The 15,448-nt window shown below is 38.3% G+C and overlaps 1 protein-coding gene across 1 annotated transcript in view; it reads left to right on the forward strand.

Annotated features, from left to right (window-relative positions):
* The window catches only part of LOC115420552 (FYVE, RhoGEF and PH domain-containing protein 6-like), a 31,843-nt gene that overhangs the window by 440 nt on the left and 15,955 nt on the right, over window positions 1–15,448 (forward strand). The window contains exons 2-6 of the mRNA XM_030135887.1: window positions 613–2,527; window positions 7,224–7,368; window positions 7,724–7,785; window positions 11,399–11,429; window positions 14,382–14,533. Of these exons, the coding sequence (XP_029991747.1) occupies window positions 613–2,527; window positions 7,224–7,368; window positions 7,724–7,785; window positions 11,399–11,429; window positions 14,382–14,533 (2,305 nt within the window). The remainder of the gene's footprint in view (window positions 1–612; window positions 2,528–7,223; window positions 7,369–7,723; window positions 7,786–11,398; window positions 11,430–14,381; window positions 14,534–15,448) is intronic.

Below are 15,448 nucleotides of genomic sequence, written 5' to 3' on the forward strand. Positions count from 1 at the left end.
GTACACGAGCAAAAGGTGGTTATTTTAGAATATTTTGTTTTTAGATCGTATCTAATAGAGATCATAGTCAATTTAACTGCGCCCACAATGATTTCGTAGACTGATTAGTTCACTTGTTTGTTGGATGGGACAAGTGGTTTATTGTAAAATTTTTGACTTAAACGTGTCAATCAGGCAAAACATTTGATCAGTTTAAGATTTCAGGACACTGTCTCAACCAGATTAACTAGTTTGCGTGACTGCACCACTTGTGGTGCGCTGTAAATGAGGGGGGGCATTTAGAGCCCACTCTTCATGTCTCATCTGCCCCCTCTCAGCCTGTTGACATGTCACTAGCTGGATTACAGCGTTGTTGATCTGGAGTGACAAACAAAAGCCATGTGATGTATGAGCCCCCTACAGACGTGGTGTAGTATTTTACAGCAGTTTCAGCCTAAGCTCTTTACTGGTTTTGGATCAGAGCAGATTTATAAGATTAAACTTCCATTTGGGCCACATCTGTCATGCTGAAAATGTATGATTACTTTAAAAAAAAAAATCTAATTCTTCTTGTGTAGAATAGTTCACATTATGCCAACTGTCTAGATGGGTTTGTGTTTTCTCTCTCCTCAGGAGTGCAGAAACCACCTGTGGCCCCTAAACCAAAGACAGTCCAGCCGATGAAACCAGGACTGTCTCCTGCAACCCCCAGAAGAAATGGCCTGTCCCTACCATCTCCTGGCACAGCAAGGAGGACCAAACCAGCTTTGGCCCCCAAACCCTGCCTATCCAAATGCACCACTGGTGTGGAATCTATACCACTCACTTCTAAAAGCCTCCACCAAACATCTAGTGCAGAGACCCCATTGACTGTGGGCCTCCTTAACTCTCAAAATGGGATACAAGAAGAAAACAAAAAGTCAAACTGGGACTATATTATTCCTATTTGTCTGTGCAGCCAGGAAAACTGTATGTGCTTGAAGACCTCTGCAGACAGAATGGACTTGAAAACGCCACTCAAGGGTAAAACTGAAGAAAACAGAAAAGCTGCTACTGCAATTCATAGTGTTGTGGAAAATATTGAAGAGAAAACATACCAAGCTTTAACCAACATCTGTCTCACTAACCACAAATCACTACAAGAGACATTAACTTTAGACAACAATTTTAACACAGATAAAGATGCCTCTAGTCCCTCTTTTCCTGCAGAATGGCCTGATGAGACTAAAGGTGCTGTAATGGCTCTGAGCGCACCTGAGCAAGGACTAGAGGAAGATTGTCTTGGCTCAGACCAATTGTCTAATGTGCCCCAATCCAAAGCTAAACCAGTCCCAGTAGCCCCTAGGAAGCCCTGCCCTGTCCCTGTACCACGGAAACCCAGGAAGGCTGGACTGGCCCATCAGGAAAAGGAGGGAGAGGCCACAAACCAGGATGGGAGGGAAATGATCATTGATGAGGTGAAGCTGTCATCAGAAGGGAAGAGCTGCCCATCCTCATATGTCAGTGTATCTGACAGAGAAGACACCCTATCTCATTTTATTTGTGTAAAACAAACCAGTGCCCCACCAGCCCCTCCGCCCAGGAAAAAGCCCTTTCTGTCTGCACCTGAGAAAGCACTCGCCTCTTCCCCACAGGATGTGGAAGAGCAAGACCTGGGCTGGGACAGTAACATCTATGAGATGGAGATATCAGTCGATAAGGAGGACGAAGAGTCGGGGAAGCAGCAGGAAAGACAGGATGATCAGGCAGTGGTCTATAGCGACCTTACACATAGGACTTCTTCCATCAGCCGACCTCCTGCTGTCACTGTAACTGAGGAGAAAGTGGTGGTCAAGGCAGTGCCAAAGAAGCCAGAGAGACGCTCCATGGCATGGATGCAGAGGAAAGAAGGCTCTGAAGAGAAGGAAGAGCAGATATTTGAATGTAGTGAAAAAAGGCAGTCTGAACCTGAACAGGACTCGATTTTGAAGGAGAGGCTCATGAGAGAGCTGCCTTTAAATCCACATGAGAAAACAAGCATAGCTCTTTTAGCACCCACCAAACCGTCCCGATCCAGCCTCAGCAAAGCTAAGTCCTTCTCCGGTGCTGACATCATTCGGTCTGAAGGCCAGAGGAGGAACTCCTTCAGGAAATTACTAGACTTGAAACTCACTGTGAAGATGCTTCCTAAACTCATCGTGAAAGGGACCCAGACATCAAATGTTAGAGAACAAAGTGTGGACAAAGGACCTCAGAACAACCATGAGGACTTCAGGACTAAACGTAAATACTCCTGCCCGCTAATTGGAGTTGAGCAAAATGTGGATGGAGATGTGTTTCCTCCTGAGGTGGAGCAGGGTGTTGACTATGAGAACATCCCACTGTACGAGGAAATAGCAGACTATGTGAACCTGGATGTGGGGAAGGAGGTGACATCACCCTGGGCCTTGCAGCTTCCAGACTGGCAGAGCTCAGCTTATAATGACGAGGGCATTTATGAAGAGCAGGAGCCATACATGCCTCTGCAGAGAAACACTGCACACCAGCAGGAACAATACGAATATCCCAGGTAGATAGGCTTTCCTTTCTTTCTCTTTGTTACAAGTGATTCTCTTATCTTGAAACTGTGCAGAGACCTTCTAACGCTGTTTATCTGTTGAAAATCTAGTTAATGACAGAGCGAATCTGTTGCGTCTATAGATGAGGAACACTAGTGGAATGTGTCACGGTGTGTTTTTTTGTTTCAGGTTCTTGTCAGAGCAGTTTGACTAGTCTGGTGATGTGTGTGTTTCCACAGAGTTTCAGGTGTTGATGGGTCCTGGTTGACCCACTAATTAAGAACACAGCTACCTTCATAATACATGCTTCCAAGACAAGGTCATTACCCGATGCAACATAGTCATAACATCATTCAATCTTCAACAGGGAGACCGTAGTGTGTCCACACAAAGCAAATGTAGGACAGAGGAGGTGATTGTCAAGCACAATGTGGGCCATGTCACAAATGCTGAGACATAGACTTTCATTAGATATAATGTGTAACCTAAAACTAAACACGCAGTATCAAAGACACAAGTAGTTTTTGTCTCCTCACATCTAAGTCACACTATTTTCATAAAACTCTATCAATATTAAGTAAATTAAGTAACCAGCAAAATGAATAAAACATACAAACATAATTATCAACAAAATTGAGAAGCAACAAAATTAACAGAAGTCAGCTAAATAAGCAACATCAACAAAATGAGCAAAATTATTAACACAATAAATAAATGAACACGAATGAAAAAACAAGCAAGAAAATCAACAAAACAACAAAATGTGCACAGTAAGGAACAAAATTAACAAATTATTATCAAAATGAACAAAGCAATCTGCAAAATCAACAAAAACTTGACAAAATGAATGAGTTATACAGCAAAATTTAACGAAAGAAAATTTCCAAAATGAAACATAATGAAATACAAATCGCCCACACAATTGCCAAAAAGAAGAGAATAATCAGCAAGCCTAAAGACTAAATGATGTGGCAAATATTTCATGTCTGCCTAATCTGGTCATTGCTTAGCTGGTGATAAAATTTATAACGTTAAAAAATAAAATACAATTTTCAGAAAGTAATACAACCCTGTTATAATATGTCACATCTGAAAGTGTCATTCCTTTCCATAACCCAAAGAATGTCACTGGAATAATTAATTTACAACTATGACTAAAAAAAAGAAATCCTTGCTGGAGAAGCTGAAAGCCACAATTTTCTTAGAAGACTAATAAAGCAAAGAATTAAGAGATAAGTAAATTGTTCATCTGTTAATCTATTATTTGCTTAATTGTTGCAGCTCTAAAATTTCACTAAACTCTCACAATTAATGTATTTTTTTTTCATAATGTATGGGAGAACTGACCTTCTCATCTTGTTTGGTGCTTAATCATGATAATTACACCACATTTTATTGGGTTATGTTTGTAAATTATGCTTTTATGCAGAGATTTTAATATATAAGAGTTAATGTGTTGTGAATGACCAAGTCAGTGTGTGCTGGGAAAATAGGATTATGGTTTGTGTAACTGTACACAGCTTAGTGTGTCACTTCGAGCTCTTTATTTCAAACTGTGTAATGATCACATGTTAAAAACATGCCGAGCAGCTCCAACTCACACCAGTCACCATGAACACACCGTCCAGTTTAGTTTATTCTCCCTGCTGCTCAGCCTTGGCCTGTTTCTTTGTCTGCAGTTTTTCTTTTACAGGGAGTTGTTTTGCATGTCATTCCCGAGAGAGTTGCAGTATTCCAGATATGCAGAGATTCCCTTTGATAACAGTAGGTATGAAGTCATTTCTGAGCATCTAGTATCCAGCTGAGGTTAAATGAACAGAAGTGGAGGTTAGTGGTGTGGGTCTGGGTTGGAGCTGTGCTGATTCTGTCAGACCAGAAGTGAAAAGTTGGACCAGGACTGATTTCATGTGACAGTGTTAATGATTATCATATAATGTTTTTCCGGTTGTGTCCAGGGCTTCCTATCCTCACCCTCATGTCCCCTCATTCCCAGTCACTGAGTGTCAGAATTGTCCAAGAAGTGATTTGGTACCAGAGTTAAATTAGTGAGTAACATGAGACTGGGATCATTCTGTTACTGTTGTAAGGTAAATTTAAAAGGTTCTATGTAGTATTGATAGTCCAAACTCTCACAAACGGGGGGAGGTCTAATACCAGAACACACTTAGCACTACCAAAACCAACAACAAATCAACACTATGTATCTACAGACTGTATCACTCACTGATTAAAGTATGAAGCTCATTGTGTACACACATCTCTATTATGGTATCATAACAAGGTCAGACCTGTGACAGTTTAGTTTGAACTGTGAATCAACATACAGCCAACTCAGCAAAGTTAATAACAATAGATGATAATTTTATACCTTCTTAAACTTCATAATCAAACTCACCCATGTGGAGGAAACACTGCCATTTCAACATCAAACTCTATTCTTTTCATTTAGAGCCGTGTCCGTTGGAGAAAAAAAAAAAACCAGTGCTTCTAGCTTTTATCACTTTGTCACTTTCTTTTACTCTAAAGATTGTTTCTTAGTGGTTCTCATCCAATCTGATCACTTTCTGATGCTTTGGTTAAGGCCCTGTGGCATTAGTTTTCCTCATCATGGAAGACTGGGAGAGTGACTCTCTACTCCCTCTAGTAGTCACATAAATCCCTTGACCGAGGGTGGAAATGAATTCAGTTTGTATCTCTACCATCCAATGCAATGGGATCTTTGGCAAAACTTCAGAGCTCTTTTTTCTAAACACACTGGTCATGATTTTAGGTAATTTTAAAATATTTAATAGTACAAATGATACATAATAGAACACTTTAAACCTTGCTTTCTCATTTTGGAAAACAAAATGTGGGTGGCACTGTGGTGCAGTGGGTAGTGATAGGAAATTTTTCTGTGATCAGCAGTAGAAAAACACTGAAGACTGACAACGCTTAAAAGACTTTCTGAATGAGTCCCTGAGAACAAAGATTTCTCAGTACAGTAGGTTGAAGAATCTGGTTCTGAATGCACTTTACACTGTGTAGTTATATACAGTAGCTCCTAGTTATGTTAGTTATGTACCCAACCTTTCGGACAACATAGCAAGTGATACACATATGCAAATAACTGAAGGAGACATTGGCAGATAGTTTAGACAATGTATGTCTATGAACCCTAGATATTTTGTCTGTAGATCCGGATGGAGGACAGAGCACAAGGTAAAGTTTCAGAAAGATCCAGAACATCATGACCTGCAACCAGACCTCAGAACTAAGAGATGGATAATCCACATGTCATGTTAGAATTTCTTTAACATTGGAGGTCATCAAGAAGGTCCAGGCTTTGGCCAGCTGTGTCCGTGTCCTCCCTGTATCCATGTGTGTTCTGTCCTGGGACTCTGGCCACTTATCACACTCCAAAATCATGCATCTTAATGGGGTGATTGCTGTCTCTAAATTACCATAGATGTGATTGAGACAGACTTTTCAGTCCCAGAGGGCCCTGGATTGTCTCTGAGTTAAATTTTAAAGTAAGGAGTTGATTGTGGAAGTTGAGCCCTTTATGGCACCTTCTGCAGACTTTACCTAATGGAATTATTCACAAGTAGAGCCCGATGGATTAATCGGCCCACCAATTAAAGCGTGTTCAGTTTCAGTTTCACTTTGACAATCACAGGCTGCTACCCCCCCACCGCACAGACACACACACATACACACAAACACAATCACGGACCACTACCACCACCACCCCTGTCCCCATCCCCGTCTTACAAACTATTCACCCCTCACCCCCGTCTGTGTGCTTCCTGTGTACCTCACCAAATTTTTTTTTATGTCACTACTTCTAAAATTTAGACTCAGATCTTTCTCAAAAGTCTGCTCTCCCCAGCATAATAACTACCACATCTACAACCCGTGGTTCCCCACAGGTCACACACTGGTCTAATATAGGACTATTATACAGCATTTTAAAGTTGTATAAAAATTAAAATAAAAAAAAAAAAACAAAAAACAAAGATACAACTGTTAATTCACATGTCCACCATTATCTAATATAAGACTATTATGTCCTGTGTATATCAATGTTTTTATTTCATATTTTGGCGGATATATTGGTTATTGGCTAATATATCGGATATTGGCTGATATATCAGATATCACTTTTTTTTTTAGCCCCCAATAACGGTATCTGCATCAGCACCAAAAATCTCATATCAGTCGGTCTCTGCTCACAATTACCCACACCTACTATGTTGACACTACAGAATCTTTAAGAGCAGAGAAAATTTAAAGGAAAAACCCATTTAACAAGAATTAAACTTGATTCATAGAAACAGATCAAATCAGAGGAATTAATGGATCTAATCACACACCAATTTATCAGACATTTCCCTTTTTTTATTTCTATCTTGCACTAAATGAATAAATAGATTTTTCTTTTAATTTGATACTTAAAAAGTCCCAAACAAAAAGCATATTTATACTTATCATCATTTATCATTCATGAATGGTATGGATTGAATTAGTTACCTATGTTAGCTCCACTATATTTGGATAATAATGTTCTTCCCTATTTTGCACTGCTCATGTGTTTGCATTGTCATGTCTTGTTCCTGTTTGTTTTAGAGCCGGAATAATTTAGAGCCTTACAGCCATGATGTATTTTTTCACTGCTAGTTTTAGTATTTGTTTACTATAATAAACCTGTTTGCACCATATGAACAGAGGCTTTGTCCATGAAGAGGTTGTACCGCTTGATGGACCCTCAGATGATGACATTATGGACCACAGCTCTGACGACGAAGAAGAGGAGGAGGACAGCAGCTCTATCTCAAGTAAAGGAGACATAGAGCCAACAGAGGAGAGTGTGGTGAGGAGCATAGTCTTGTAGATTTATAACTTTATCCCGAGATATGTCTAAAAATATCTTCGGAAGTCAAGTCACATGGTTTGTTTTTGCAAAGTCTGGGAGATAACAGTTTGTGTGTAGCCCATGGAGGAATTACTTCTTTTTTTTGACACTGTGTTTGCTCATTTCCACTGACCTCAAGAGCAGCCAAAGCTAATTCACAAGTACTATATACATTATTGCACAGCCTGTACTATATCTGCTCTGAGTGGTTTTTCAGGATGCTTGTTGTTGTAAGTGTAAACTCACCTGTGATTCATTGCAGTGCATCATAATGTTGGCTAAACCTGTGGTCTTGCACCTATGTTTTATGCAGAATGAAAAGAAGAAGACCAAGATTCTCCACATTGCCACTGAAATTATGAGCTCTGAGAGTGTGTAAGTGGCCTCATTTATTTAAAGTTGCAGTTATGGAAAAAATATTCCCTGATCATTATTTGACGATGCAAATAGCTCTGGTTTTATTTGGTCAGGTGTTCATAGACCGTCTTCTGAGAAAAGGTGGTGTTTGGTCTCTTGGTACACTTAAGTTAAATGTAAAAGCCAGTGGCAGCTGCTCGTCTTTCAGACAGGGGAAGCTCATTGTCGGCTTTGATTAAAAAAAAATTGTCAAGTTATTTGAACATACATTTGGCCCTCTGTCCCTTTTTAAGAAAATGGTCAGTGACCTTATCGTACCACGTAGGTGTCTTTTCCAGGGACTGGACCAGTGTCCTCTCAATGTCCAGCAGAGCTAGGCTGCTCAGATTGCCTTGGCCCATTGTGTTGCGGGTGTAAGACTTCAGCCTTTATAAACAAGAGAAGCTCCTTTCACTCCGACCTCGCCGACAGTTTGATTGATTTATCTTTGATCTACAAAACGATATTAAACTCGAACAAGAAATGATTAAATTATGTAACTGAAACAAGAAAACGCTGAAATTATGTTAAATTGAAACAAGGAAGTACAATGAGTGTGTTTTATTTACAGTGCAAGAAATGAATGAAGTAATTTCGTAGTGGTTTCTCTCTTGATTTCACAGCAGAATGTGCAGCGGTATTAAACTGAACTGTGTCAGTGAAGGAGGAGATCTGAAAATAGCTCTCAATCAAACGGGATTCAGCCTTTCGACTGATCCTCCAATCAGCACGTGGGATTCTGGCGTCCAGCCCGGCCAAGCTCTGCCCACAGCTCCATTCACCCCCAGAGACACCCGGCGTCCGGGGGCGGGACAACATCGTGGCATTTATCCAATTACCGTCCAGTTTTGAGGCAATGAAAAAAACTGTTCCACTCAGTCCCATTGAAGCCCATAGACGCCCGGCGTCTACGGACAAATGCACTGAGCAGAGATCGAATGAGAAAACAGCGCAACGGGAATGGATGAGAAGTGAACAACATCGCGTCCGTTGATTTGTGATAAAGCTGATTCTGAACGAACTCATCTTGGAGATGAACGTGTTCTAACATATTTGTAGTCAATAAGATGCCAACACAAACCGAACATATTTAACCATTTAATTTCGTAATTTTAGGGAGGCCGGGCTTCCCTTGCAGTCTATGAGAAATCGCCACTGGTAAAAGCGCAGAAAAATTCCTTAGATATTATGGGCATTGTTATCCAGGAAATGTCCCCATTGTTCAGAATTTTTCACAGACAGTGAGAGCTGCATTTTATCTGGAAGTCACTGGTTTTCAACTGCCAATGAAAAGCTGATCAACTGAATTTTACCTGAAATATATAAATATACTGATAAGATAAATGGCTCAAAAGTTATTAAACATTTTAGATTAGTAGATGGATTTAATCGCGACACCTTTATAGATCGGTGCAGCAGAACCTGTGCTTAGTTTGAATGAGTTAGATGTTCACAACCTATAGTTTTAATAAAACTAAACAATGAACTGGGAACTTGAACTTCAACAGGAAGAGAAATGTAGTTGAATTAGGCTGGAAGAAGAGTATCTGTGGGTTAAAATGTTATAATAAATATAGGCAGATTGTTTTTAATTCACCAAGTAAACTTAAAAATGACTGTATGCAGGCTAGTAGATTTATAGACATAATTTATAGCTTTATGCTTATTCTACATAGATTTACTATTTTGATACAATTTTGCCTATTCAGGATACGTAAACTGACTGTTAGTGCAGTTTTATCCTTTATTCAGGTCTGTTTCTGCTCCAACCATTATTACTGTGTTGTCCGTATTTATATCCTGCAACATGGTAAGAACACTTTGGAGGAAGTGTGTTGTATGTCTCCCATCTTCAGAACACTGTAGTTTCCATCTTCAGAATACCTACATAACATGTGTGTGGTGTAATTGCATCTGGATTCTCTTAGTACCACAATATATTTTCCTGGGTGTATTGAATAATAATAATAATAATTAAAAAAAAGCCTCCCATCTACTTTTCGTAAACACTTTCCTTGACCTTGGAGGAAAGCATCATTGGGTTAAGGAAAGAAGAATATGAAAGAACTTGGGAACAGACAGTAGCATTGAGAGAATCTGACTGCTCTTTCACTGGACAGATGTTATGTGATAAAACTAGAATATCCTGAAGCCGGACTATAAAAACTGCATCTTTGATGCTTTCCAGGTGCATTGTTACCATTTTTTTAATGCAGGATATAAACGTGGAGAATGTGGGGGAAAATGTGGCTTCATTATCAAGGCTGGAACATGAATAAAACTACACTAATAGTCACTCATATGGATCCCGTATCAGCACGACTTTAACAAAAGAGTAAATCTATGCAAAACAAGCATGAAGATATAAACGATGTCTATAAATCTACTAGTCTATATGTGGTCATTTTTAAGAGTATTTGGTGAATGGACATTTTAACCTACAAATGTCTCCTACAGCTGCATTCAACGACATTTCTCCTCCTGTTGAAGATCCAGTTCACATGTTAATTTAGTTTTATTAAGACATCTGTGAATGAGGGAGATGAACATCAATGGATGATATAACTACAGACTGAAGATCTAACTCATCCAAACTAAACAGTTTCTGCTAATTTCACATTTTATATCAAGTGTTTAAAGTAGAAAACATATCATCATATTAGACAGTTGTGGCATTAGATGAAACAGCTCATCCTATATGTTATTATAATGGTTTGTTTTTATGAGCAATCAGGTTGGCCAATGTTGCTCCTGCAGTGAATTGTAGGTCATTATTCTGTCACATGCTGGGGCACAACTACCAATTTTGGGCACCCTGAAACATAATCATGTTGGGCTCTAGCTTCAAGAAGGTCACTGGAAACTATTGGAGCTGTTGGGTGGGGGGGCTGTCCGTGATTGTCAGAGCAGTGCAAAGTGAAAGTGAAACTGGAGACTCTTTATTATTCCTCTAACTCTGTGGGCCCACTCCACTGTAGTATAGGCCCCCAGGGATGCTGGGTCCCATGAATTTGTCATGTTTACCCCCCTTTAACGGTACCCCAGGTCCCATCCTTTGGTAAAGGAATCCTCTGCTAAATAATTCACTAAAGGAAGCACTGAAGCTCCTGTATTTTGCATTTAGAGAATGCAGACAGCTCTTATCTTTGCTGATACAGAGAATATTGAATCATTTCACTCAGTGGGAACCTTCCTGAAAACAAACAGATACACACCCCATAAGTTCTTATGACTTCTCCTTTCTTTTATCCCTTTGATGTTTTTCACAGAGGTCAAGGAAAAAGTAGATAGGTAGTAATGTTTTGGACTTTTCTGACACACCCTGAGACTGAGATTCACACAGCGGTGATTGTTATAACATTGCTTTGTTGACCACAACACTGCACAGTTCCAGCGTTTTATTGTTAAAAATATATCAATCTGTTACTGCCTTGTAAGCACCAATATTTTGAACAGTGACTTGATTTTTAATTAACATCAATGAATTAAAATTGCATTATTGTGAAGTTTAGTTGTTTAGTTTAGTTAACTTTTCCACCCTATCCGTAACTTTACTCATTTATTTTTTCATTTTATGTTCTCTGTTTTTTAGGTTTGTTGATGTCCTGAAGCTGCTTCATGTTGTAAGTACATCATTCCATACTACTTTCACACAAAAACTAGCTAAATGCATTGTATCTTTTCTGCAAATGTTTTATCTAGAGTTAAACTGTCGTCAGAGCCACATTCTCCATATGTGTTTAATTATGTCGCCCACTGCGGCACACCCAAAGCCGGATTAGACTCTCGTAGATCCAGCTCCCCTCGGTCTCGCCCACATGTCTCGCATTCCTCTCTGTTTTCCTCTTACTTTCATTATTAGCATGACCTGACAGAAACATTGCACTCGACTTTAACGGAGTCACATCGTCTCTTTGCGGTGTTTGAGAAATTTAATCCAAAGCTGCTGAAATTAGACAATAGTGTAGTGTCTCCACTGAGGGAAAGCATCAATGGGGAACATTAATATTCTCTTAACTCAAACTGTTCTTAAACTAAAATCTGCTTTTGCTCCCACATGAAAGTTTCAGGAAAATATTTTAACATGTAAATTTGGGATATGATGGATTTCATTTTAAAAAAATAAATAATAGAATAGAAAATAAACAAAAAGAAGAATATAGATAAAGGAGGGAAGCATGACCAAGCAATAAAATGATGATTTTTATGATGGGATTTATTTGATCTATTTACACTGTGAGATAAAACACACAATGCTTTCCTTAATGTTTCACTTTTTTTTCAATTTTCTATATATTTTTTTTAGAATACCGATAATAAGTTTTAATGTTGTCAAAAAAGAACTCAGATTTTGTTCGTTTTCTGGAGACAATTAAGTCAAAATAGGAGATGAACAAAATAAGCACCAAATGACAAGATGTATCTTAATCACAAGATATTGTTTTATCAAGCTCTGTCAGTTTCAGGTCTGTCAGCAAATCGCAGAACTGTTTTACCAAACTCTCTTCTGACTCTGACCCACCATTTGTAGGATGTTCTGAGAGCAGAGACCATGTTGCTTTTTGGTTTTACACATGTATGTGTAAAGTTCAAATGGAGGCAGCCAAGGAGAGATGGTCCTGCTATTTAGCAACCAGAAAAATCGCACCATTGTTTTTATCACCAGTTTAAGTCATTCTATACTAGAAAGTAGATAAAAGTCCAGGTCATGCAGAGAGAGGCTTCAACCTAAATATGATGGTGATTACTGTTGGTTCTCTAGCAGGAAACTGTCAGAACCACTGAGATCAAGACCGAGACATGTAGAACATTTCTGATCTAAGCTGATGAGCTCTGATACTGAGGTTTATTCTTCACTGGGCTTGAGCCTATTCATAAGTAAATTTGAAAATGTAGCTCATATTTAATTACTTTAAACTTTAGATTGTATATACACAACAAAAGGTGTTGCCACAAGATCATAAAATGAGGTTTTGGGGTTTTTTTGGAAATATTTACATGACATGAAATCCTGATGTGCTGGATATATCCTGATTTTGGATTTGGAATCAGTTTGATTTAATCAAAATCAGACCCCCCCCAGTTGCAGATGAAATGTATTCAAAGCCTTAACCACCTATAATAACTGAATAACTAAGGGTATGTTCTTGTTTCATGTTCTGGTTATTCTTTTGTTTTTTGGAACATTCTATTCTATTCTATTCTATTCTAGTCTAGTCTAGTCTAGTCTACTCTAGTCAAGTCTAGTCAAGTCTAGTCTAGTCTATTTTATTGTAATCTAGTCTAGTCTTGTCTAGTCTATAAATATATATAATGAGTATAATGCACATCTTCAGTTTGATCTGGACCAATTCTGCCTCTTTTGCTCAGACCAAGAGCTAAAGACTCTTCTAAAATGTTTCAGATCAAACAGGAAATGTCTGAAAGTCTGAACCAAACATAGGTGTGAAAGTCGAAATGAATTTAATATATACAGTAACGAAATGAATAAATCAAGTAAATAAATCTGCATCACGTAACATCAATACAGTTGTCCCAGCTCTTAGAGGTTTTAGGTGTGATTTTTATTTTTTAAGCCCTTGAAGTGTAATATTAGCCACTGGTAACAATCTGAGCCAAGTCCTACTGATTCTGATAGTTTACAAAATGTCTTATCTATCCAACTTCCTGTGAGCTGATGGGTCAAGAGACATCACATCCAAAAAGAAAGAAGTCCTCATACGTCATAAGCAATGAGTCGTGAGGCATTAATAGACACCAACACTTCCTGTCTGTGGCGTCTTCAAACAGTAAAAGAATCTAATTCTGGAAGCATCCACATGGAGGTGACAGAATTGATGTAGTGACTCAGTATTTGATTATCTTACATCTTCACAAATGCCACTGTCAAATGATAAAACTGCATGCCAGGGTGTTTTTTTTTGAGTTGGCAAATTTTTAAGCTGTGTTGTGGCCTCTGATTGTCTCATGTCCGGTGGAAAAAGCTTTGCAGTGACAGAAAAATAACAACCGTGGATTTATCTTATGTTGTGTATCTGTTGTGACTTTTCAGAGGTTTTCATGAACATTTTAAGTAGTAAGATGTAGTAAAAACGCAATAAATGACCAAAATGAAGTAGGCTACCTGCTGCTTATTCAGCCATGTCAACATTACTATCTTGTGAAACATCAATGTTTGTTTTTCTTTCCTGCCAAATCTTTTTTTTTTCCCCCATGACTCACCATGTTGTTTCTGTAGTGGTTGATGAAGCATAGGAGGAGATCACACATGTTAATCACAATATCTCTATACTTAGCTTTTAGTTTGCAGTTTCAATTGTCCATTATCTGCCCCAAATCCTTTAGCATTATCCAAAGGAGATGTAGAAACACCACCCTCAGGCCCCACTTCCCTCTGTTTGTTAGTCCTGATTCACAATATTCAGGAAATGTGCTTATATGAGTCAGGGTTTTTGTAGTTTGTAGTTTTTTTGTTGTTGTTTTGAGTCATTGTTATGACTCTGTTTTAGGTATGATGTGTGTGTTCACTGTTTCCTGTTTTAGACAATCTGACTCTTTATCTGTCTGAACATCAGGACTTCCGAGATGCGGTGTCCAAAGCATCTCGTAAGAGCGGGAAACCTGTGATTGAGAATCAGCTGTTGAACCAGATCCTTTACTACCTCCCGCAGCTCTATGAACTCAACAAAGACCTGCTCAAAGAACTGAAGCAGAGAGTGGCCAAATGGTAAACTATAAAGACTTTTTTTTCTACTTTTTGTGTGGATTGATGGAGTTCAACAAAATAACCTACACCCACATACACTTGTACACTTTTAGACTTGAGTTTTTCATTGTGTAGCTAAACATCTGTTTCTAGAATGCAGAGGTAGCCCAAGTCCACACATTAAAGTAGACATACAAATGTAGTCAAAGACTGAAATGGAGAGCATTTCTACGGCTGTTTTTGTGCAAAGATACTGATCATCACATCCTCCATTCATTAATTCTGGTCTCAGGCTCTTTGTTTATCTTTTAAGACAACACCATTTCTTCCTTTATTATCTATTTTGTCACATGTGAGATGCACAAAATGCTTATCTTTTCTAGATTTTTGAAAGGTGTGCTATGATGCAAAACTAAAAAAAAAAAAGATCCTTGGATGCATGAGAAATAAATTAACAAACCTATTTTAAAAGCGCCAGGAGTAGAAACTACAGATTTTGTGCTAAAATAAAGGGAATGTACGTATAATGATGTCCAAAAGTTAATCAAAACTTCCTAACTTTTTCAATTTTGATAATATATGTATAGTAGCATTTAGTCAACAAATCTATGAATGGTCAGCATCAGTATTTATCCATCATTATATAGACAAAACAATGGACATATTCTTAATATTGATGTAATTGTTAGCCATGATGCAAAACAAAAAATCCATGATCCCCCTCAAATGTATTCAAATGTAGAGAATAGAAGAACAGATATTTAGGATGTAGGAGGTAAATGTAGAAAAAAAAATCCATAAATACCCACACTGCAGTAAAGTACAGATAGAACTTTTATGTGCTTATGTACAGTGAGCATTTATGATTCCAGCCTCTCCTAAAAAAAAAAAAAAAAAAAAAAAAAGATATTATTACACTTCCTTTTTTGCCATAAC

The sequence above is a fragment of the Sphaeramia orbicularis genome, chromosome 6 (genome assembly GCF_902148855.1).
Source record: "Sphaeramia orbicularis chromosome 6, fSphaOr1.1, whole genome shotgun sequence".
Lineage (NCBI taxonomy): Eukaryota > Metazoa > Chordata > Actinopteri > Kurtiformes > Apogonidae > Sphaeramia > Sphaeramia orbicularis.